The sequence below is a fragment of the Sitophilus oryzae genome, unplaced genomic scaffold (genome assembly GCF_002938485.1).
Source record: "Sitophilus oryzae breed Bouriz unplaced genomic scaffold, Soryzae_2.0 scaffold_227_pilon_pilon, whole genome shotgun sequence".
Classification (NCBI taxonomy): domain Eukaryota; kingdom Metazoa; phylum Arthropoda; class Insecta; order Coleoptera; family Curculionidae; genus Sitophilus; species Sitophilus oryzae.
In genome coordinates this window covers 1,849,036-1,874,552 of record NW_022146782.1, presented here as the reverse complement: position 1 = coordinate 1,874,552, position 25,517 = coordinate 1,849,036, and the positions used below count along the sequence as shown (strand labels likewise).

At 33.2% G+C, this 25,517-nt stretch overlaps 1 protein-coding gene across 1 annotated transcript in view; it reads right to left on the bottom strand.

The window, feature by feature from the left end:
- Nucleotides 1-21,030, bottom strand: part of LOC115884362 (monocarboxylate transporter 2-like) — a 129,821-nt gene extending 108,791 nt beyond the window's left edge. The window contains exon 1 of the mRNA XM_030902922.1: nucleotides 20,806-21,030. Within this exon, the coding sequence (XP_030758782.1) occupies nucleotides 20,806-21,022 (217 nt within the window). The 5' untranslated portion in view covers nucleotides 21,023-21,030. The remainder of the gene's footprint in view (nucleotides 1-20,805) is intronic.
- Between the last annotated feature and the right edge of the window lie 4,487 nt (nucleotides 21,031-25,517).

Here is a 25,517-nt window from a genome sequence, read left to right as displayed (position 1 = left end):
TAAAATTATCTATGGTGTCTGAATGTGTGTCAAAAACAGCAAAAATATCATCCACATACCTAAACCATACTCTTGGAAAATACTCAAACTGATTCTTAGCCTCCACTTCAAACCTGCTCATGAATAAATTAGCCAAAAATGGAGACAATGGATTACCCATTGCTGTACCTTCCCGCTGTTCAAAAAAGTTGTTATATAACTATAATATAATAATATAATAATACTTTTCAAGTGGAGAAAGATACGTCTAAATATTTCTCGATACCGTTTGATAGAGAGTTATTCCGTGGTCTAAAAGGAATTTTTAAGAATGTCAATTATAAACTTGTGTATAGTGCTAATACTAAATTACAACAATTATTAGGTAATCCAAAAGATAAAACACCTCCACTGGAAAGGTCGGGTATTTATGAAATTTCTTGTAAAGATTGTAATCAAAAATATGTTGGGCAAACTAGAAGATCAATATTAACTAGATTTAAAGAACCTTTAGCTCAGATAAGATATGGTAGACCGGATAAATCTTGCGTTGCCGAACATATTGTTGATAAAGAACCTTGTATAGATCTTAATAATTTAAAATTAATTAAACAAGTCTCAAATTACAGGCAATTAGATGCATATGAAAACATCAGAATTAATAAATGTAAAGATAGTATAAACAGAGACAACGGTCCAATTCCTTCAAGTTCTTTGTTCCTACTACTGTAGTGGCGGAAATCTAACTGTTACGCTCAGTGGGCTCTGACTCGGTTGGCTAGATTTTGCCACGCCCACTCGGTGCCCACTGGGCGAGTATATAAACACTCAACTTGTAAATTGTAATTTAGTTTTGATCATCTACAGATGATGCTAACATGGTTAGCGAAACGCGCGTCCAGTGTAAAAGTAAAAGTGTTTTGGTGTATTGTGTTGATTTAGTGTTTTTATTTTGCTACCTTTTCATTTCCATAGTTGTGTACTTTATTTTCGGTGCACCATTTTTATACTTAGAGTATGATATACATACTTTTGAAACAGAAGTATGAATATTCATACTTCTGTTTCGATTTTGCTGGAAGCAATCCAGAAATGGCTCTGAATGCCTCTTCTTCAATGTCAATGGGAATACTTTCCGAATCGCTCATTTTTTAAACCAGTGAAATCAATATTATTTACTGTCATATTCACATTGCCATGCCAATATGTGTTATTTGAACAACTTAAGTTAACTCACTTGTATCGTAAATATCTATTATAATATATTAAGTTCGCTGTAAGCTACACCGTAAACACAAATTTTCAGCTGCTTTTTAAACAGAGTACGAACAAGTACACTATCCTTTTTCACCCAACAAAATTTCAAATTTAAATCAAACAGGCAGTACTAAAGCCCATTCCTGACCAAATTCATTACAGATTTTTTCGCTCTCAGTGTACCTTTGAACATTTTTTTCCGTTATTTTCCAATCGATTGGAAAATATATTTAGCAAAAAAGGGAGGAATTCAATAATTGTATTTCCTGCGATTTTCTTTTGACGGGGTTTTCACTCGGCGCGCCCTCTACCGGCGGAGTTTTGCATTAATTTTATTTAATGGAAACGTGGCACGGTCGTTAGCGCAAAGTGCCATTAAAAGTTGGACAATTAAAGAAATGTCCTATAAAACTTAATCAAGAGTTTCAAGGGAGACGTTAAAGATGGAGAATATTCGCCAGAACCACAGAAAATTTCGAAATAAGATTTGGTTAATCTTATATGATATCCGGATAATGGATATTTAAAACTAATAATAATAATAATTTACGAAATAATATAAAATATCGAGAAAATAATCGCTGATTTTCTTTGTAGTGATGCTCCGAAAATCTCAGGACTTCGGGAACAGACGACCATGAAATCAAAGATTAACAAGGAATTGTATCTACTCAACATATGTTTATTTTTTGACAATAATGATATGTATTGCCTATTTAGATTCTAAATATCTTGAGAACGGTTGCTCGTAGCGATTTTTACCAAGATATATTTTTTACTTAGAAAATCACGAAAATTTATGTTTTTTTACTCAGTAGTTTTATACAGGTACGGACGAAAAGTTATTACTCTTCAAAACAGTTAAAACACATGTAGGTGGCGCCTCCTACAAATAAGTCATATTGACATCAAAATCAACTTTCTCATGTCAAGAAACTCCCAGACACCAATTTTCATCCAAATATCGATGCTAGTTCATAGATTATTTGGAAAAAATTAAAATAAAAATGAAACTTTTACACCCTGATGTATCTCCGAAACTAAGCATTTTCGGACATACATTTATACTTTTTTTTAATTATTTTAATCTGCAGAATATGCTGCCGAAGTTTCCGGAATATAGTTCGGACCACCCTGTATATATTTTCGAGGAATGAGAAGCAATACAGATAAATACTTAAAAATAAACAGGTTTAGATAAGCTTCTTCGAAGGCGAAAAAATTCTCTCAACTAATCCATCTCGTTTGCTAGTGAAAAAGCAGACATTAATCTTGCACCGTCCTTCTATTCCTATCGACGAGATAGTTTTTCCACTGGTTTTTCCACCATTCCCGTTCCACTTTTCACCTAAGCGCCATCTATCATGTTTCTATTTACCGCCGAGATGGGAACGAGTTGCGGCAACGTTGCAATTAATCGTCCGGCGTTCATTTTCGCGAAACTCGCAAGAAAAATTAGGTACCACTCGGTTTTGTTGTTGCTGTTTGTCGTGGAAATTGCAACGCCGCGCTCAGTTTAATGGAGACCCATCTTTTTTCGTAGTGAATCGCAAATTTTGGACCGTTTTCAAATGATTTACGACAAATGTATAAACTTATTTATATAAACTGTGTAAAAAAAATAATTCAAATATATTCCTAACTAGTTGACAATTAGGTAAAGAAAATAGTCCTCCTACTAAAATAGTCTTCCTAACTAGTTGATAATTAGGCAAAGAAAATAGTCCTCCTACTAAAATAGTCTTCCTAACTAGCTGACAATTAGGCAAAGAAAATAGTCCTCCTACTAAAATACTACTAAAATAGTTTTCCTAACTAGCTGACCATTAGGCAAAGAAAATAGTCCTCCTACTAAAATAGTCTTCCTAACTAGCTAACAATTAGGCAAAGAAAATAGTCCTACTAAAATACTACTAAAATATTCTTCCTAACCAGCTGACAATTAGGCAAAGAATTTTCTTTAACTATTTTAGACTATTAGAGGAAGACTATTTTAGTAGTATTTTAGTAGGAGGACTATTTAGTCCTCCTATTAAAATACTACTAAAATAGTATTCCTGACTAGCTGACAATTAGGCAAAAAATAGTCCTCCTACTGAAATACTACTAAAATAGTCTTTCTAACTAGCTGACAATTAGGCAAAGAAAATAGTCCTCCTACTGAAATACTACTGGAATAGTCTTCCTAACTAGCTGATAATTAGGCAAGGAAAATAGTCCTACTGAAATACTACTAAAATAGTCTTCCTAAATAGCTGATAATAAGGCAAAGAAAATAGTCCTCCTACTAAAATACTACTAAAATAGTCTTCCTAACTAGCTGACAATTAGGCAAAGAAAATAGTCCTCCTACTGAAATACTACTAAAATAGTTTTCCTAACTAGCTGACCATTAGTTAAAGAAAATAGTCCTCCTACTAAAATAGTCTTCTAACTAGCTAACAATTAGGCAAAGAAAATAGTCCTCCTACTGAAATACTACTAAAATAGTCTTCCTAACTAGCTGACAATTAGACAAAGAAAATAGTCCTCCTACTGAAATACTACTGAAATAGTCTTCCTAACTAGCTGATAATTAGGCAAAGAAAATAGTCCTACTGAAATAGTACTAAAACAGTCTTCCTGACTAGCTGAGAATTAGGCAAAGAAAATAGTCCTCCTACTAAAATACTACTAAAATAGTCTTCCTAACTAGCTGACAATTAGGCAAAGAAAATAGTCCTCCTACTGAAATACTACTAAAATAGTCTTCCTAACTAGCTGATAATTAGGCAAAGAAAATAGTCCTCCTACTAAAATAGTCTTCCTAACTAGCTGACAATTAGGCAAAGAAAATGGTCCTCCTACTGAAATACTACTAAAATAGTCTTCCTAACTAGCTGATAATTAGGCAAAGAAAATAGCCCTCCTACTGAAATACTACTAAAATATTCTTCCTAACTAACTCTGTATATGTTTATGTTATTTAAAATTTAAAACCAAACAAAACAGTAAGCCAATTACTCGTTTCACTCGAATATCGAATTAGCAAACAAAGATTATTGTAGATTACTAATTACGAGAGCGGTTACTCATTAGATCCGACAACAACCATTACAAACAAAGGTTTTACAAAACTGACGGTTCAAATTAATAAATAATACTCGTTTAAACTCGTTACCGATCCCATCAAATCGCCATTAAGTTATAGAAAATTAATTGAACAGCTTATATGCATTTGAAATTTAATGGATTTGCGGTCATTTTCCATATTACGGAATGTAAATTTTGAAATAGAATTCATCAAATCCAATTATTTTAGAGAAAAAGTCAATTTGAGGTTTTAAAGTAAATTAAATGCAGTAAATATTTATTTATTGGTTTTACTTACTTGGGTTTGTTTGAATACCGCCCAAAATATATACTTTTATGCAAATGCCTAATAATGTTAACCGTTAAACTTATTTAAGAAGAGAACAAAATTTGAACCTAACCAACAATTCGTATTTATAGTGGTTTACAGTAATTTTGTTAAATTATACGAATATTCTGGTTGATTATTCGTTTGAAATATACAGGGTTCTTCACCACATACGACACGGAGTATTGTAGCTGAACGATTAGATTTTTACAAATTATAAGTGTTGGGTTCGTTAAAGGACTATTAGAGCTACAATTTAAAAATATTTTTACAAGATACAGAGTGTCCTAAATAAATAAAAAATATCAAAGTTGTATTTTTTTAAACGGAACACCCTGTATATTATTACATTTTTAGTTTCTACGATTAAAATAAAAGTAAATTTGATTAAGGTTTATTACACTTAAACCTTACCGTTTTTAAAAATATTTTCAATTTTGTAAAATTGCAGTAAAAATTTTAAGGCTTCATTTCTATGAGGGTATCAAAATTTTCAATGCTAAATATTTACTGAAGTTTATTTATTGGTCAGTTATTGTGTTGCAATAATAAAAATTGTACTACCTTATACAGAGTATCTAAAAATTTATTTTAAATAATTACTAGCTTTAAACGGCAATAACTTGTTTAATTTAAATGGAACACCCTGTATATTTTACGATAATCAGATGCACAATTTAATTGTCCATTAAATTATATTACACCGTTTTTTACCTATCTCTTCAAGTTTCCGTACAAAATGCATTTTATTGTAATTTAGAAGTCATATATCGATATACCCATGGAATACTGACATTTTAGATTATTTTTAAAGATGTACAAAATTTTTGGTACACAAAAAACACATGTAGATGGCGCCCCCTACAAATAAGAGTCATATTGACATCAAAATCAAATTTCTCGTAATCAAAGAACTCCCAGCCAGCAATTTTCATCCAAATATTGACGTTACTTCAGAAATTATTTGGAAAAAATCGAACTAAAAATGAAACTTCTACACCCTGTAGGTATCTCTATCCGAAACTAAGCAATTTAGGATATCTATTTATACGAACTGTTTCACTTATTTTTATCTGCATAAAATATGCTGCCGAAGTTTTCGGAATACAGTTCGGACCACCCTGTATAACCCAAACCAAACCAAAATCCGGTGATCAAGTGCGGGAAAAATGAAGTTCTAAATCGTTATTCGATATTTCTACTCGATCAAAAAACGAGCGATGCCGTGAAAAAAGAAACCCGAGTCTATCTTTGACAGAAACCGGTGTGATCTTCCATTTCCATTGGTTGATTAATCGTTTCCTAGTGAAAACAGCAATCGGGGTCCTTCCTAGCGACACACCAGCGACATTGTACTTACCTCCAGTGATTTATACTTCCTCGAGCGAGTTGATTTATAGGGGAAAGTCGTGGAAAACACGAGGAAAAACGTAGGAACTATCGGAAACAAATTGTTTTATTCGTTTCTTGTGTATTCGATGGGGTATATAAGTTAAATGCAGGCTAGATATAAAGTTTGAATAATAAAAGTTGTTTGTCGAAATGTTTCTTTGAGATTGTATGTTTCATGATTTATTCATACTTAATAAAAATAAAATACAGGTGTATACAGGGCAAATCACAACGACGCACAGTGCTTCGTCCCATGGACAAAAATCGAAAAAAAAGTTAAAATTTACTAATATCTGAATATGTAATTTTATACTTATACCAATGTTCAACCATCCTGTATATTATTTTTCATAAACAGCGTTTTTTGTTAGCAAATATTTTTACTAAAAATAAATGCTTAAAAAAATCATTATCATATATCAGTGAAAAGAATAACATTCATAGTAGTTCTGTGTATGGAGTTAAACGGTACGTACTTAATTGAAAGCCACTATGGATATTGTTAAACAAGGTATGTACTTTAAATTTATTTCTAAACAAGTTCGTGATTGTTTAGTTTTTATTTATTTTTTAAGATGACTCTTAAATGGGTATAAAAATTTTACGTTTTCAAACTTCAAAAAGGCATTAAAAAAAACATATCGTATTTATTGAATATTTTTGTTGTCATATTCATAAACTTTTAATTTTTGTATAGTTCACCTGCGTCTACTTGCGACGAACTTTATTTTATAATACTTTTCAGATGGAGTAAAATTGATAAGCAATGCCGATCTGGTTAATACTTGGCTTGATCATAAGGATAAGAACTCAAAATTATTTGTATTTCAGAAAATGTGTTCTTTATTAGATATTGATGAACCTTCTAGTCAAATGAGACACCACTTGTGCCTGAAAAAGCGCACTAGGTTTGAGCAAAACGTCGCATAAAAAAAGTTTTCATCTTTCAATTTATTATAAAACCTTATACCCAAGAAAAGGAAAAAATAATATATGGATATGGTCTATTAAAGAGCAAAATAAAACACTAAATCACCACAATACACCAAAACACTTTTACTTTTACACGGGACGCGCGTTTCGCTAACCATGTTAGCATCATCAGCAGATGATTATAAACTAAAATACAATCTACAATTGGAGCGTTTATATACTCGCTCAGTGGGCACAGAGTGGGCGTGGCAATTCTAGCCAACCGAGTCAGAACCCAACGAGCGTAACAGTTAGGTTTCCGCCACTAGAGTAGTAGGAACAAAGAACTTGAAGGAATTGGACCGTTGTCTCTGTTCATACTATCTTTACATTTATTAATTCTGATGCTTTCATATGCAGCTAATTGCCTGTAATTTGAGAGTTGTTTAAGTTATTAAGATCTGTACAATATGTTCGGCAACGCAAGATTTATCAGGTCTACCATATCTGAGCTAAATGTCTTTTAAATCTAGTTAATATTGATCTTCTAGTTTGTCCAACATATTTCTGATTACAATCTTTACAAGAAATTTAATAAATACCCGACCTTTCCAGTAGAGGTGTTTTATCCTTTGGATTACCTAATAATTGTTGTAATTTATTAGCACTATACACAAGTTTATAATTGACATTTTTAAAAATTCCTTTTAGACCACGGGATAACTGTCTATCAAACGGTATTGAAAAATACTTTAACGTATCTTTCTCCACTTGAAAAGTCGAATTTTCAGAAATCATTAACCTATACCTACGTTTTCTAATTATTTTATCAACTCCAATGGAGATAAGAGGCGGTAAAATATTTTACTTTGTAAAATAATTTGTTATAAATCCCTGGCAATCCTACCGACTGCGCCATATTTTTGTACTGAAGATATTTTTAATTCTTGCCTTTTTAAAAACATTCTTACAAACAGCGTTCAGATGCAGATAAAGGAGTGTTTTTTTGCTTTCCATCTACTGGAAATACAGGGTGTCCCAGAAATAAGAGCAAGTATTTTAACTTTTAGTATAGTTCAACCCCAGAAACACGCCTATGAGTTTTTTTTCGCCAAAAAAAACTTTCTGGAAATTTTTTTATTTTTTAAAAGCTCCAGTGGTTCTCAAAATTTTACCAAAAAATATTTTTTTTTGGAAATTTTCAAAGTAAAATAACTCCGTTGTTTTGGACTTATTTAAAAAACGATAAAGAGAAAATATGTTTCTTTTATCGAGATCTTCTGGGACACCCTGTATAGAAAAGTCCTCTGAATGGTACGACTTCGCGAACACAAAAAACATGTACCAAAAAGGTGAAACAAAGATTTAGGTTTTGCAGACTCTGTATGGACAAAACTACACAATATAAAGTGGTCGGAAGCTCAGGTTCTCCACAAACAACCTCATAACCCAGGTCCTTGCGTATAAATTTTGAACCTTTTAAATGGCGATATCTCTAGGTACGTGTCTATATTTTCAATATATGAATATTTAATGTGTAAACTGTCACCAAACTAGATTTTCAACACGTGCCAGCCTTAATATAGTAGGTATATACTTTATAATATGATTATTTTCGCGGATATTGAATTTTAGATTTATAGAGTTATTCAATTAAATTAGTTATTCAGTTTGACTGCTTATAATTATTTGTGATATGTTTTATAAACAAACCATTTCATATCAATATTCGTAGTTAAGTTATAATAAATGGGTGAAAATAACAATTTAGTATAAATATTTTCCAACTCCACCGACGCCATTTTACGAAAACAAATATTTATACTAAAATTGATGTAGGGGTAGGGGTAGTTTTGACCCTTCCCGTATATTTTCTTGATTTCTGTAAAAGTCAAATGTTAAAGCACTTAGCAAAACATGGACATCCAAAATCTCTTCGTCAACAGATATGGTAGGCTATATTAAGATCGGCAAAAAGAAAAGTTTTTTTAATTTCACTCAAAATGAGATATTTGGGTCATAAGTGACCTAAATACAAAATATTTTCATGGTGTCTGTCTGTCTGTCCGTCTGTCCGTCTGTCCGTCTGTCCGTTTGTCCGTCTGTAACACGCTAACTCAAAAACCGCTTTAACCAAATTTAGTGTTTTTATTTTGCTTTTTAACCAAATTTGGCACAAAAATACTGTGGCACCCGAGAATCTGGCCATTAGTTTTTGGTGGGGGTGGGGGGTTGGTAAGAGGGTATGGGAGGGGGTTAAAAATTTAAAAAAAAACTCCAAAATTACAGTAGCTAGTGAAACGCGGTTTTCAATTTAAGTATAAATAAATAAATATAAATAAATAAATATTGCAACATAATTTGTAATAACATCAAAATCAGTCAAAGTCGCAGTTTTTGAGATAAAAAAAATTGAAAATTCCTTTACTTTGAAACTTAAAGAACTGCCTACCAACTTTTTATTAACATATTTTAGTATGGGCGGCTATACGTGCCTCCCGACGCCAATTTTTTTTAAAATTTATTGCCCTCTAGCTGACAAACGAAGCACATTTGTTTAGAGGTAAATTGTGTCCAATTTTATAGATTGAAATATTCTACTTTCGCATTATTTTTATTTGAATTTCTATATCTTCTCTTAATTTTTAGTGGCCATCACTTATTACAAATAAGCTATAAGCGTGAGTAACGTGAGCTTTTAATTGCGGAAGATGGCGGAGATCCAAACGTAATAAAATAGTTGATTCTGGGATGCATCCTTTTCCAAAAATATAAAAATTAAAAAAAAAATAGAAAAAACTTTTTTTACATACAATATCCGATTATCTTGAAGAAATTGTACAAATAATGATAAACGTGAGATTTTATTGCTAAGAATTCCCACCAAAATCTCCCTTCTTCCAGCTTCACCGCCCGGAGACATCGCTCCAATCCAATCAATAATCTTGGAGGTGACTCTAATAGCTGTCAATATTTACCAGACACGTTAGCCAGCAGCCTCTCGCTCTACTTCGCCATGTAATGCCCCGGGACAGGCAGGTATTGGATTACCGCTTCCTGCAGCAGCTGCCACACACCGCTCGCCGTTAATTTAATAACTTCGACAACGGTTTTGTCGCCTTCTTCGGCTATGGCTTAACTCGCCCCGAAAAAAAGAAACCGTGGTGTTTGTTTTTGATGGCGAACGTGGCTGTTTTCTTTATTAATACAAGAAAAAAAAACGTTACAACTCTAGAAAATTCATTCTAGAATTTTTAACTTATATACAGGATCTGCAATACCTAAATCTTTCCAAAAAAATCCTGTATGGGTATTTCGCCACTGCTGCAAGAAAATCTACAAAATAAATGTAAAATCGCTTATTTCTGGGGCTTACTCAACCGGGTCTCACAATGCAAATTCACCTCAAATATCCATTTAGTTGGTCATTGGCAAGCACTCTCTCATTGTACATGAAAATAACAAAACAAACATTTACTGATCTGGATAAAATTGATAGTTGAATAGTAAGACTCACCCGGGGGTACTCCGCCCCCTAGCCACTGATATATTCTATTCAATATATCCCATTCCATATTTTCCATCTAATTCAAATATCATTCGGACCTATTGGTTAATAATCTTCAACAACTAGCTAGTGTCACCTGAAATAGTAAGGGGCTTCCCCCGGACGCAACTCTGCCGCTAAACAGATTCGCATCCCAATCGAATAAGCTAATTGGGGTACCTCACTATAGTGTGACCAACGGATCTGTAGCTACGGGGTATCGGCAGGGGAACGCAGTTGTAAACAAAACACGCCCAATTTCATTCACAAAATAGGCATGGGCGTACGGTGTCTTATGAAAATAATGTGTATCATAAATATAATATTCAGATTAATATTTTTTTTCAAAAAACGTTATGCTGTTTGAATCGTTACTGTTGAGTTAGCAGATAAACACTAAAAGATAAACACTTATTAAAGCTCCCTTAAATATTTTGAATAATTTATTATTATGTGTTGTTAATAGATATAATAGAAGAAATAATTTCAGCTGGGGGTTGGAACCTTTGGTCTTACACAGCAAAATAAAACACTAAATCAGCACAATACACCAAAACACTTTTACTTTTACACTGGACGCACGTTTCGCTAACCACGTTAGCATCATCAGCAGATAATCAAGACTGAGTCTTGGGTATATTTATTTATATATCTGTACTAACTATATTTTTTTCTATAATACATATACATAATTTTAGATATAATTATTTCCAGCAAAAAAAAATCTTGAAAATAGTTAACTTTGGAAGCGCAAACAAAACATAATTTTACTTACCAGCAAATCCAATATTGCCTATTACACCAGATATGGTATCACTCCGCCAGCACTTTTTAAAGGTTAGGTCATTGTCTACCCATGTTTCATCCAAATAGATAATACATAGCGATATTTTCGAATTATTATATTTATATCTCTCTCGCGTATATATTTATATCTCTCTCTACAATATAATGGGCCGCTCCATTAATATTTATCTGTTATTTTGACATTTACGCCAAAAAATCCATTTGGTTTTAATAACCCCCTAAGCGTTTCTTTGCCAAAGGAAAATTCGATTCTTCCTGCAATTTTTGCAAAAGCTTTCTAATTGTGGGAACGACTTTGAATTCGAGATAAACTTTATTTATCAAATACCTGACCACTTGGAAATCAAAGTCGTCGAGCTTTTCAGCAGCAGTCTCACGTGGTCGTTTCTTTCCACGGCTGGATATCATTTTATCGGGGTTAGTTTCCAGCCTTTTTTATCTTCTGTGTGAATTTTTTTATCGCCGATGCGCTAACTCCGGTATAATATATCCGCTCAAGTTTACGTTAAAGCGGCAACTTAAGCGAACTCTCTGTAGCTTCTTCATCGCAAACCCTATTATGAACACAAGGAAATAAACCAAATGAGATTTCATTCACGTTTATTTATATTTATTTTAGTTTAGCTAAAATATTTAGATAATATGCGTGCTTTTCATCTTAGCCAATATTTAATTTTAATATTCTAGTAATTACATATATTATTATTATTCTACTTAAATTAGCTATTATTTCTCTTGTCTGGCTATGTTAGCGACTTAGTTTATAATCATCTGCTGATGATGCTAACATGGTTAGCAAAACGCGCGTCCAGTGTAAAGGTAAAAGTGTTTTGGTGTATTGTGGTGATTTAGTGTTTTTATTTTGTAGCGTCTTACCCTTAACAAATTTATTCATTTTAAAACACAAATATACGATCAAACTTAATATTAATAATTAAAAACTACGACCGAAAAACATTATAACAAGATAACAAAACAATAAAACACAACTTAACTATTAAATATACGAAAAATATGGGAATAAAATTTAGGATAACCGGTATAAAATAATGAAAGAAAGTAATAATGATCAAAATAATTACACCGCCACTGGATATTTCAATAGTATTCAATATTTCTACTCTTTTCAGAAGAGACCGTAAAGTTGGGGATAAAGATAGCGAATAGGAAAGGCGTAAAAGCCATGGCAACCGCGTGGTAACAAATCCTGTGACGTACTCTCGCCAATCATGTTCGATGAATAGGCGGCCATGCGCGGCGATGCCGGTTTGCCAATGATATCGTTGAAAAATCTTCATCTTCCATAATAAGCAGATTATACAGAATGAAAGAAATCAGTTATTAAATAAAACATATCGAACAATATGAACTACGTTAAAATTCCTTAGTAATATACGTCAGAATATATGCTAAACACATTATATATAATAAAAATATATGAAATTTATAGTTCATGTCTGGCAATTTTGCAATTTTATAGATAAACGTGGCAATATCGATTTTTTTTCTCGCATTCCTTCCGTAGCTTCAGATCCGCTGGTCAAACAGTAGTCTCTCTACCCCAACGCCGCATCGTGTCAATCGAGAAGACAAGGGAGACCTCAAACTCTCAAAACCAACCTCGAAGGAGAGACGTCACCAGAGGTTTTCTTCCGGTCAAAAGACCCGTTGCCTTACAGTACTTGCAACGTTTATAGTCAAAAGACTCTCAACCCCCAAATATCAGCTCTATGACAAAACAGAACACAACAGCTGGCTGGCCAGTCTACTACTGAACCGCCGTAGGCAAGCTAAGCCTCCTCTTACATCACAATTTTACCGGATCGCAAATGTTTACATTACTTGCCAATGAATCATACTATTTTCTCTAATCGACTTTAAAATAGAGTGTTTTAGCATTACTAGTTAAATAAATAGAGGGTTTCCGAATTATAAAACCATTATTATAACCAACTTATTTTCCAAGTTTTACATAAAATAATTATTTTTGTAAATACTTCTGCGTTAAACCTAAACGGACGCTGCTTGTCAGAAGTTATGTTTACGGTAATACAAATTTGCCTAACAAAATAAATCTATGTTTCACTTTTTTGTACATGTTTTTTGTGTTCGCCAAGTTTCTAACAATTTAGAGGACTTTTAGTCTCTCCATTATACGGCTCTCATGAGAATGATTGCTGGTGTTATTAAATCCACACCCACAGAATGGCTTCCAGTACTGAGCCACATCAACTTTAATATATTTTTTGCTAAGCTGTCTGGAACAGAGTGCGGACCGTCCGGCTGCGGGTAGACGTTGCGTTCACTACTGCGCATCATATCTGTATTCAACATCTATTTACTACCAAGGAGGCTAGGTAGCTTAGTTTCATAAAAATGTAGCAAAGTAATATGAGAAACGCATCATAGTATCATAAACGAGAAATCCCATAAAATACACGAAAATGGGATACCCTGTACAGATGCGATGCGCAATAGTCTACGGCAGCCAGACGGCCCGTACTTTGGCCAGGAGAGCATAGCAAAAGATATATTAAAGAACCAGCTATCTTAAAATCCTCGTTTTCCCGACGTTGCTAGCTCTTGTACTATTATATTTTTATTAAGGCTAGATTAAGTCTGTCAAAAAAGTGTCAAAGCGTCCGTTATTGAAGGATCTTTCTTCGATGACGGGTTGGAGTAAAAAATTTACGGATGAAAAGTGGCACGAAAACACTATGACCAGAGTATCAACGGATAACGGACGCATGAAAATCAAGCTTAAGTCAATACGGGTCTTAAGCGGCCCATACATTATCAAACAAATTGCGCAACGCAGGCTGTTGCGCAACGAGTTGCCAATGTATGGTAGTGTTTGATGCGTTGCGCAATTCTTTGATGAGTTTCACACAACGTGTTGTGTAGTGTATGTGTGTGTTGCGCTTCGTTGTGCAATATTTTAGTTCTTTCATCCAAATTCTTTGTTTTCTTTTTTGTTTTTTGGTATCATCGACATCATCTAGGGTATATACGATAATAATTGACGCAATTGCAATTGAGGACATGATTGTTTCTCAAACAATGCACAACTTTTAATAAAAAAATTGATCAAAATTTTACCAAGTGCATGTGTGATGCAGTTGTGCAACGGAACGTTGCTCATCGCTTTGTTGCGCAACTTGTTTGATAGTGTATGGACCGCTGAATCAGTTGTGCAACGGAGCGTTGCGCATCGCTTTGTTGCGCAATTTGTTTGATAATGTATGGGCCGCTTTATACAGGTCTTATAAATTCGGGTCTTACTCTCTATACTCATGTATTTATTTTTCCATATTACATCAGGTAAATACCCTGATATTCTTGAGGCTTTTTAATTAATGACGTTTTCTCGTTATAAAAAAATGACAAAACCCTAAAGATATCCTTATATTTCCATTTCAGATGTTCAGAAACATTTCTAATGATTTTATTTAGTTATCTTTTCGAAAAAAAGTCTTTCAAAAATAATCGATTTGCGATCGTGATTTTACTTTATTTGATAAGGAAAGGCGTACCGGCAACGCCGCAACAGCACTCCGTCGCATTTCTCTCACTCCGACTTAATAAGATCCCTATGCGATTTACTTCCACACATGTAAATACAGACCTAAGAGTAACAGTTGCCAGCACGGTATTGTGTTTGTTATCAAAACAAATAGAATTCTCTAATTAAATGAAAAAAAAACTAACAAATATCCCAATGTATTGTATCTGTACCAAATAGAAACCCCGAAATCCTCGAGAATTATCTCCTAATGAAACTTTCTTCCTGCTCTCAATTCCGGACAGTCGTTTCCCGTCGATCTGGTCCAGAAGAGAGGCGATTAATTTTTATATTAAACCGTGCTTAACGTCGGCGGGCTCAACAAATCTCGCCAACGTTTAAGAGTAAAGTGGTTCGAAGTTACTGAGACGAGGAAGATTGATGTGACGTATTTAAACCTCGATCTGACCGGGAAAGTTCTGAGGTCAGAAGTTTTCAGGACGAAATCCTACCTACGAGTTTCGATGGTTAAAGCTTCAACGAAAAGCATCACATCATTTTTTAAGTAACTTTATTTTAATTAAAAAAGAAAGAAAGAAAGGTAAAAAATAAAATAAAAACTTAATTCAGCCGAACTTTGTTAATCTGCTGCAGAATGATGGTGTTTCATACCATGACAATCGGTGATCAAAATTGGAAAAAGCAAATGTAGATTTCCCCAAAAAAGATAAATGATAAGTTAAATCATGTCTGCCATGAATGGCGTTGCTATGGGTGTGTTTAGTTGCATTCGTTTGTTTCAACGAAACGTCAGAGTTGTTACTTCTCACAGATAAGAGGTAAATGGCCAAATTTTATGTTTAAAATTATAAATTGTTGTTGTTCTTGTGCTTTTTTTACGTTAATATTATTGTTTTGATTGAAAATGACTCAGCAAGCTGCAGGTACCCAAGCAGCATTTGGACGTCGGGACAACGTTGTGTCACGCGACCAAACGTCGGGGCGCAACGTCGGCACAACCTCGTGCCAACCCTAGTCTGCACTAGTTTGGAGAATAATTTCTGGGTCGAAACGACGTTGGATACCGACGTTGGCTAGAAGCCTAATTTAGTACAAACTGCAACGTTGTTTAAAATCTTAATTCACAGAAATACAAAACTAATATGGCGTCTAAGTCGCGTTTTATCCTAAATTGGGATAATTATAGTAAAAATATTATTTTTTATGATTTAGTTAGAGACATATGTCAGATGGCAGTGAAGGAAAACAAAACAAAAGTATTTAAGTGTGGAGGATGTTTGAAGATCATAATTATTGAAACACTTTAACCGACTCTGTAACTCGTTACCCAAGGTAAAAAGTTAAACGCAAACAACTTTATTGATAAATGTATTGTTTCTACTTTAAAAAATACTAATGGGCCTTGAAATTAAAGAAGTTTTAAAAATTTTCTTGAATTTTTTTTTTAGTAAAATGAGAATAATTTATTCGCATTCGAAAAAATTGTTTCCGCGTATTTTTTAGGGTCAAATATTTCAAGTTAATGTATTCAAAAAGCAGGAATTGCTATTTTAAGAACGAAACATTTTCTTATTTAACAACATGGCGGCTTTAACTTTGTTGTTTTGGAGATTAAGATGGAGTAGTTCGAGTAGTCGCATACTGGACTAATAAAGTCGCAGTTCGGCCTTAACAGGTAGTATACTAGTCGCAAGATTGCCTAATTTAGTCATTCTAGAGTCTAGCTTGTGCCGCCCTCTATAATCTAAATAAACGAGGAAGTGTCGGTAATATATGTCGATGTATATTTAAATTTAGTTTTATATGTACCTTTCTTATGTCCCATTTTAATTAAGTTTTTTTTTTATAAAAACAAAAACAGCACTGAACTGTCTGACTGAACAGAACAATGAATTGAAAATTTAAGATTTAAGGTTATGGTTCAATACAGTTGCAAAAAGGTAGTGACTCTACGTCCTACCAACGTAAGAATAAGGAAATCTAAACAACGTTGGAATTAGTAAAACAGACGACGTTTGCATAACGTTGGAATAGGTCCTGAAACTGACGTCGGAAAACTCTATATTATCCAACGTTGTAACTACGTTGTCCAAATCACCTAAAGATCACTTAAGCAAAAAAGGTTACAAGACAACGTTTATTCGACGTCGCAGAAGCTTCTACTTTGCTGTAGTACTAGTCCAACGTCGGCACAACGTTATAAAAACGTTTAAATTTATTTTAATACCCAAGGTAGGGAGCTAACTATTTTTTGTAACTAATCCAACGTTGTGTTTAGTAAACATGTGGTCGCAAGTCGTGAAAATGCTACTTGGGTATGTATTCTACAAAAACATATGATTTATTTTGATATTCTCTATACTAACGATTTTTTTTGCAACTAAAAGTTAGGCGTTCAGAAAATTTCATTAAATTTGTGACATTTTTATTATACTTAGAAATTTAGTTGCGCATTTCGAAGAATTCAGCATATTGTCTATATACGTTTTACTTAGTAAACATTGGGGTTTCATACAGTAAAATAAAATACTGCGACTTTTTGCGACTTTGCTGATAAAATGAGAAAAACATTCTTGGTTTCCTCTAATTTGCCAATCAGTGATATACTAATGCCAGGTGTAAACCGCGGTAGCATTGTTGTGTACAAAGCGATCGCGTTAGTGTCATTAGCAGTATAGCACAATTTGACATTAGTAGCGACTTTAGTGGTATGGGCATTGCTCGCGGATCAGTCGTAGCATTAGTAGTATTAGTTGCGATTTTACTACTGGCATTAGTGGCATTGACCGTGGAAACACTGGAACAGTGATTTGTCTTTCTTTTTTTAGAATCGACGAATTATCCTTTATTTTGTTCATATTATTTCCTCTTTAATTGAAAATAGCAATAATTTATATAAGGTCTACATAAAAAAATTTCGATCAATTATCTGTGTCAAATACCCCACTGTGAGTCGGTAGGATTATATATTCGTTTCATAACAAAATTACTATCCACAAACACACTAATTAGATAACAAAATTTTCAGGATAATCAGAGTTCTAAAGAATATAAGGATTATCTAAAAACGAGATTCTCAATGCATTTTTGCAATTTTTAACAATGCCAAATTTATAATGAAGAAAGCAATAAATTCTAAACTAAAAATAAAAAAAGGTTTACCTAATCCAATCAAATAATCAATAAATAAATGTTCTCTGGTATCTCTAGAAAATCTTCATAACGACAATTTGACTCGAAATACCAAGTGTGTGGTACCAAATTGTTCGTAAAAAAATGCTTTTTTCAAATATGCTATTGAACCCCAACCAATACAAGACACGAAAAATATTAGACGATCAAAAATATTTTTCCAAGCCTCCTTGGAGTAAAAATTATACTTTTTTTGACGATGCTGTATCTTTGAAGGACCATCGTAAAGCTATTCCGACGTTACAGGGAGGCATAAAATGTACATTTGTACTCTGAATAGAACATACTATTTTTTTTAAACATTACAAATATTTTTTTTAATCAAAATTTCAAACATTGAAAATAATGTAAACAGTAATCGAGCAACAATTTGTACACTCCTTGAATTTGACACTTAATACCAGTTTAATAATATATTTCTGTACTTTTGTGCTTAGGCGTAACAGTGCTTTACTTTTATGTCTAGGTGTTAAAATGACAAAAATCAATACTTTTGAGACGTTTGAAATAAAATCCTTTGGATCTGAAGCGAACGACTTTTTCTGCGGAATATATTGGTGACTGGATGTGGAAAAATCACACGCCTCGTAGAATTGTTAATTTTATCGGTATCAGGATATAGATTTAGCCAATTAGGATAGGACTTTAATTGGAAATAAGTCCTAGTCATTTGGAAATTCGATTTAAATATTGTTTTGAATTAAAATCAAAAAAATCTGATTTAAATAAAAAAAATCTGGAAGGAGGCTTGAAAATGTCAAAAGTTGACATATGATATGTCATTTTATTCAGAGTGTCATTTTCTATCGAATAAAGTAAAACCATACCGAGCGTGCCATTTAAAAATCAAAAGTTGTTGTAATTTCCGGTGAACCAGGAAGTGACCAAAAACAATTGAATATGTCAATCAATCCTAATTTATGTCATATATTAACATACCAAATCTTGTATTTTATTTGAAAAAATAAAAAAGTTATAGCTAATATAAAAATAAATTTTAAAAATATTTGAAAAATCCAAAGCAAAACTAGCATAAAAATGTCAATCATAATCTTTAAAATTATGAAGAAAACATAATATTTTTGCCTCTAAGAATAAAAAAAGTACAAATATATGTCTAAAGTTAATAAAGATAAGACCATACGACTAACTGATGGTTTATTATGAGTATTCTAAATAGTCGAAACTCGTTGGTCAAATTGCTCTAAAATCCTCAAAAGCCCAGATAGATATATATTCTAAAATACTCGAATCGGTCGACTATCTCGGGATTTATTCACAATTTACAGTACACCAAGGAGAATTCAGCATAAAGATTATCTCGAACCAAACCGCTTAATCTTTGTTAATGCTTGATACTCGATATATATACAAGTCTAACTAAAATTTACAACTTTAGAACAACATTTGAAAGAAGAAGACTTTGACAGCATATTTGAATTTTGCCACTTCTATTTTTAATTTTTTCGAGAAAATACTTCCAGAACCAAAAATAAAAGTTACACCTACACATTTCAATTCTTTAAGCCGGTCCTACACGATGCTTCCAACGTTCGATCGAACGTTGGACGCATCACTTGGTATAGGCTTCGACAATGTTGCAATTCACAAGTGTGTCTCCTGCACGATGTGGCAAATGTTCATGAGTCCAACGTTGGAAGGTGTTTGAAATATCGTGTGGGACCAACTTTAGAATAAATAATAATTTGAATTTTATGAGACTACTAGCGTGTATCCGCGACTTCGTTCGCGTCGAGTTAATCATTTGTAATACCATATTTTTGTTTAAACGCTCTCTCTAAATTTGCGAAAAATTTTGAAATGTCTAAAAAAATTACATAGAAAACTTGGTAATATTTGAGGGGTAATTTGACTTTCGAAAAATCCGTTTGACAAAAATAAGCTTTTTACGTCAAGCAGTTTAAGCAGGATCGTGGTCAATCAATTACACAACTTTTTGGAACACCCTGTATGATTTAAAAAAAAATGAAAATATTAAAAGCAAAATAAATTATGCGTGTCCAAGCGTTTTCCCGAAAGACTAACCGTTTTTTAAATAACAAATATTGTAATATTTGAGGGGCGTTTGTACCCTCTTGGAATTAGAGATTCGAGAAACCCCTCCTTACCGAACCTCTACACTCCACAGTCAATCCGTTTGCCAAATATCAGCTTTAAACGTCAAGCAGTTTAAGCACAATCGTAATTACTCAAAGGTCATATTTTCTGAAACACCCTGTATAAATTTTTAAAAATCTTAAAATATGTATAACAACAAAATAAAATATACGTGTTTAAGAGTTTTTCGGAAAAACTCACCGGTTTTTAAATAAAAAAAATATTGTAATATTTGAGGGGTGGTTTCACCCTCTTAGAATTCGAGTTTCGAAAAATCCCTTCTTATCGAACCTCTACACCCTAAAGTCAATCTGTTTTCCAAAAATCAGCTTTTTACGTCAAGCGTTTTAAGCAGGATCGTTATTAATCAATGCCAAATTTGTCAAAACACCCTGTATACATTTTTAAAAAATCTTAAAATATGTAAAAAAACAAAATAAAATATAGGTGTTTAAGCAGTTTTTCGGAAACTTTTTATTTGTATTGTAATATGGAACTGGAATTTCGAAAAATTCCTTCTCATCGAACCTCTACATCCTAGAATCAACCTGTATGCCAAAATTGAGCTTCTTACATTGAGTGGTTTGAGCAGGATCGTAATTAATTAGTGAGTTAGTCACTTAAGGATTTTATATATTAGTATAGATTAACAAGATTTATACTGTACTCAGTACTCACCCTTACAACTGTAACTGCTTAAAGATGTGGTACGAGTGGGCAACGACGCCAGCCGACCTCTGCAGTGCGGACACGAGTCGGCACTGGCCTGCTCGGTGCGAGCCCAGCGCGCCGCCACTGGAGGCGGCAGCGGCGGCGGTGGCGGGCTGGGACTGGCCGAGGGACTGGACCAGCTCGGCTGCTCCACCATGTGGCATTGGCTGCCACTGCCAGCCATCTTTGACGGCATCTGGAATAAAATAAAACGAAAATTATGCAAATGACAAAAAAAGTAATAATAATTAATAAAAGACAAAAAATAAAAAGAAAATACTAGGAAAAATTTAGGAGAGAAGATAGACAAGATATGGACGAGAAGAACAAATGAAGAATTAAAGCAACTATATCGGGCACCGAGTATAACAATATTAATCAATAATAAATATGTAAAAATTAAAAAAAAACGATTAAAAAAAGTCGCCTTGACTAGGATTCGAACCTGCCTTACTACGGCTCCAACGTCATAGCAGCGTAAAGTCCTAACGCTTTAACCACGCAGCCACCCAGGACTTGAAAGATTCTATATAAAATTCTTACTTAAAAGATAATGTTTAATGAAAGTACTTTTTTATTTATAAACATTTATTTAATTCTGTTTTTAGTATTTGTTCTTATAGCGGCAACACAGATACATTATCTGTAAAATTTTCAACTGTCTAGCTATAACGGTTCATAAGATAGACCTCTGTGACAGACGGACGGACAGCGAAGTCTTAGTAATAGGGTTCCCGTTTTTACCCTTTGAGTACAGAACCACCACTGTAGGCACAGCTGTCGAATATTTCTCCAGACAAATAACTTTCCAGCCATCCCTTCGGCCCATTTATGGGCTATCAAAAGAAAAAGACAGCCTGGGCCAATTGACGGCTTCCCAAAACAACAACAACAACAAAGACGTCAACAACACTCCAGTTTCCGCCGTTATCGTCATCGGTTTGGCAGAAAATCCGGACCAGTCGACTGAAAACATGCTGCGGAAAAGGCGGGTTCAAGGCTGACTGTTTTAATTAAAGGCTTTGAGAGAATTAAACAAGTTGTCAGGGCCAGTTAAGGGCCAGAGGAATTAGGGATGAAGAGGACGAAACGGACAAGATGTGTGGATAAAGTGGGGCTGGATAGGTTAAGTAGTGCCCGGTGTAGGTGTTTTTGTGGTGGGGGATTTAGAATTTGGATATCAAAACTGGGTGAAGTGTACTGGGAATAGTCTATGCATACAGGGTGGTCCGAACTGTATTCCGGAAACTTTAGCGGCATATTCTGCAGATAAAAATACGTAAAAAAGTTCGTATAAATATATGTCCTAAAATGCTTCGTTTCGGAGATAGAGGGTGTAGAAGTTTTATTTTTATTTCGATTTTTTTCAAATAATTTATGAAGTGACGTCAATATTTGGATGAAAATTGGTGTCTGGGAGTTTTTTGACATGAGAAATTTTACTGTGATGTCAATATGACTCCTATTTGTAGGGGGCGTCACCTACATGTGTTTTAACTGTTTTGAAGAGTAATAACTTTTCGTCCGTACCTGTATAAAACTACTGAGTAAAAAAATATACATCTACGACATTTTTTACGTAAAAAAGGTCTCTTGGTAAAAATCGCTACGAGCAACTGTTCTCAAGATATTTAGAATGAAAATAGTCAATACATGTCATTATTGACAAAATATAAACATGTTGGGTAGATAGTTATTTCACTGAAATTAAAAATTTGGAACCTTCTTATTTTTTTAAATTAATCATGTTGTTTTTTTTTCGAAAAAAGATGATAAAACAGTTTCTGTTGAAATTTTGGCACAAAAACATTTAAAATTTATTATTTTAGTCTAATAACTATTTAGTAGTTTAATTTGTGTAAATGATGATAGGTATTGATCATTTAGATTCAAAATATCTCGAGAACCATTACTCGGAGTCGATTTTTACCAAGAGAACTTTTTTTCCATAAAAAAAACGTCGTAAATGTATACTTTTTTACTCAGTAGTTTTATACAGATACGGACGAAAAGTTATTATTCTTCAAACCACTTAAAAAATATGTAGGTGGCGCTCTCTACAAGTAGGAGTCATATTGACATCAAAATCAAATTTCTCATGTCAGAAAACTCTCAAACACCAATTTGCATCCAAATATTGACGTTACTTCATAAATTATTTGGAAAAAATCGAAATAAAAATGAAACTTCTACACCCTGTATCTCCGAAACTAAGCATTTTTGGACATACATTTATACAAACTTTTTTACTTATTTTTATCTTCAGAATATGCTGCCGAAGTTTCCGAAATACAGTTCGGAGCACCCTGTATAATTAATGATTAATTTAAAACAATTAGGTTAATCTACTAGCAGCATAATGGGGAAGTATCGTCATCTTGAGAATATTTCATCATCTCTTAAATACGGGTAAATTTTACTATAGCTATCGAGTAAGTGGTCCAAATTAGAACATCCTGTATTTAATAGGAACTGATAGGCATCCCATAAATTTGAGCAAATAAACCAATCAGATAGTAACATTTATTAAATATACCAAATCCAGATAATCGCTAATATTTAGAGTATTTTTTTTATGAAAATATTGGAATAATTTAATGTAATGATGAATTTTTGTTTCATTTTTTTATTCAATTAAATTGTTATTATATTATATATTTGTTGCATATTTATTATAATTGAACTTCTAAATATTAATATACCTAGAACGTGATAGGTTCTGTCTGTTTGATAGTCCTTTATCGAATACGTACCTAAAAATCACACAGTCATACTTTTAAATTACTGAGATGTCCAAATAGAAAAGAATCTGTTTTAAGAGTCGAATATTACAACATCTAGATAGCGTAAAACAAAAAAAAACAATGTAAAATGACCATAGCATGTGTGTTAGGGATGGGCGCTAATTATCGATGTTAAACCAACATCGATGTTTAGCATTCCAAGTTCGAAATTTTACTATCGATGTTATAAGTTTCAAAACTCAACAAAATATCATCGCATTCACATGGTATAAATATATTTTGATAACTTAACATTTCAGGGTAATGTTTATTAAGAAAAAAAAAACAATATCAAATAGTTTAATTAATTACTGTTTCCGGCCAATTTTCACAGACTTCAAGATCAATAATTTGTGATCGATATTTTTCATACATCGATAATTCTACCGGATGTTAGTATCGATGTTTAATAACATTAATGATACTACTTCGATGTCTCATCCCTAATCTGTGTAGGTGGAATAACTATGATAGGACCTATAAAAAAAGCGTGAATCTGTGTAATTGGATACTGTGGTATTTAATTAATTAAATATATGGCATATTTGTCATGTAGGTAACTAACTGTTCAATTAAAGCACAAAATTCACATTTCTAAATCTGTTAAGAACACTGAAAGCTACGTTTATTCTTCCATCAAACTTCTTAACTTCGTTTCAATAAAACTTTGTTATTTTTAGGTTTAAACCGGGAAAAAGTTGAATAAGACGTATTGTTTGTCCGAAGACATTAGCTGAATAAATAGAATTTACAAAAGAAGAAAGAAAAAAATATATTTTCATTGTTGTAACTTAATGTCCCTCAAAAAACGGCTTCTTGTTGGAAAACTTTGGGCAATATGAGCGTTTTGCATTCCCGGCGGTCTGGCCTCATATAAAAACTTTTTCAATAGACCCAAACAAGTGGAAACGTTTAGGAATTATGGGAAAAAGTTTGTGGAAAGTTGCCGGAATAAAGACGGGAAAAAATTTGGGTGGGGTGATTCTATATTAACCTCTAAAAGTAACAACTGGATGGTAAATATTAATAGTTAAACAATTTTTTTTAAACTTTTTTGTATTAGTAGAAAAATTGTTATCTACAGTTGTTGTCATGGTTATTAGAGAGATATCGGAAAACCGAATAGCGTCATGCAATATTTACGCGTACCTTATCATGGTTATGATATGCGCGAGTCAATTTTTAACGCAACACCCCCTAATAACGTTACCGCCTGACGTAATTTGCGGATCAATTACACCAAGCGCTATTTCTAAATAACGTTTAAAAATTGCTTAATTGGGCATGTGCGGGTATTTTACAACCGACTTAATAAGATCCCTATGCGATTTACTTCCACACATGTAAATACAGACCTAAGAGTAACAGTTGCCAGCACGGTATTGTGTTTGTTATCAAAACAAATAGAATTCTCTAATTAAATGAAAAAAAAACTAACAAATATCCCAATGTATTGTATCTGTACCAAATAGAAACCCCGAAATCGTCGAGAATTATCTCCTAATGAAACTTTCTTCCTGCTCTCAATTCCGGACAGTCGTTTCCCGTCGATCTGGTCCAGAAGAGAGGCGATTAATTTTTATATTAAACCGTTCTTAGCGTCGGCGGGCTCAACAAATCTCGCCAACGTTTAAGAGTAAAGTGGTTCGAAGTTACTGAGACGAGGAAGATTGATGCGACGTATTTAAACCTCGATCTGACCGGGAAAGTTCTGAGGTCAGAAGTTTTCAGGACGAAATCCTACCTACGAGTTTCGATGGTTAAAGTTTCAACGAAAAGCATCACATCATTTTTTAAGTAACTTTATTTTAATTAAAAAAGAAAGAAAGAAAGGTAAAAAATAAAATAAAACTTAATTCAGCCGAACTTTGTTAATCTGCTGCAGAATGATGGTGT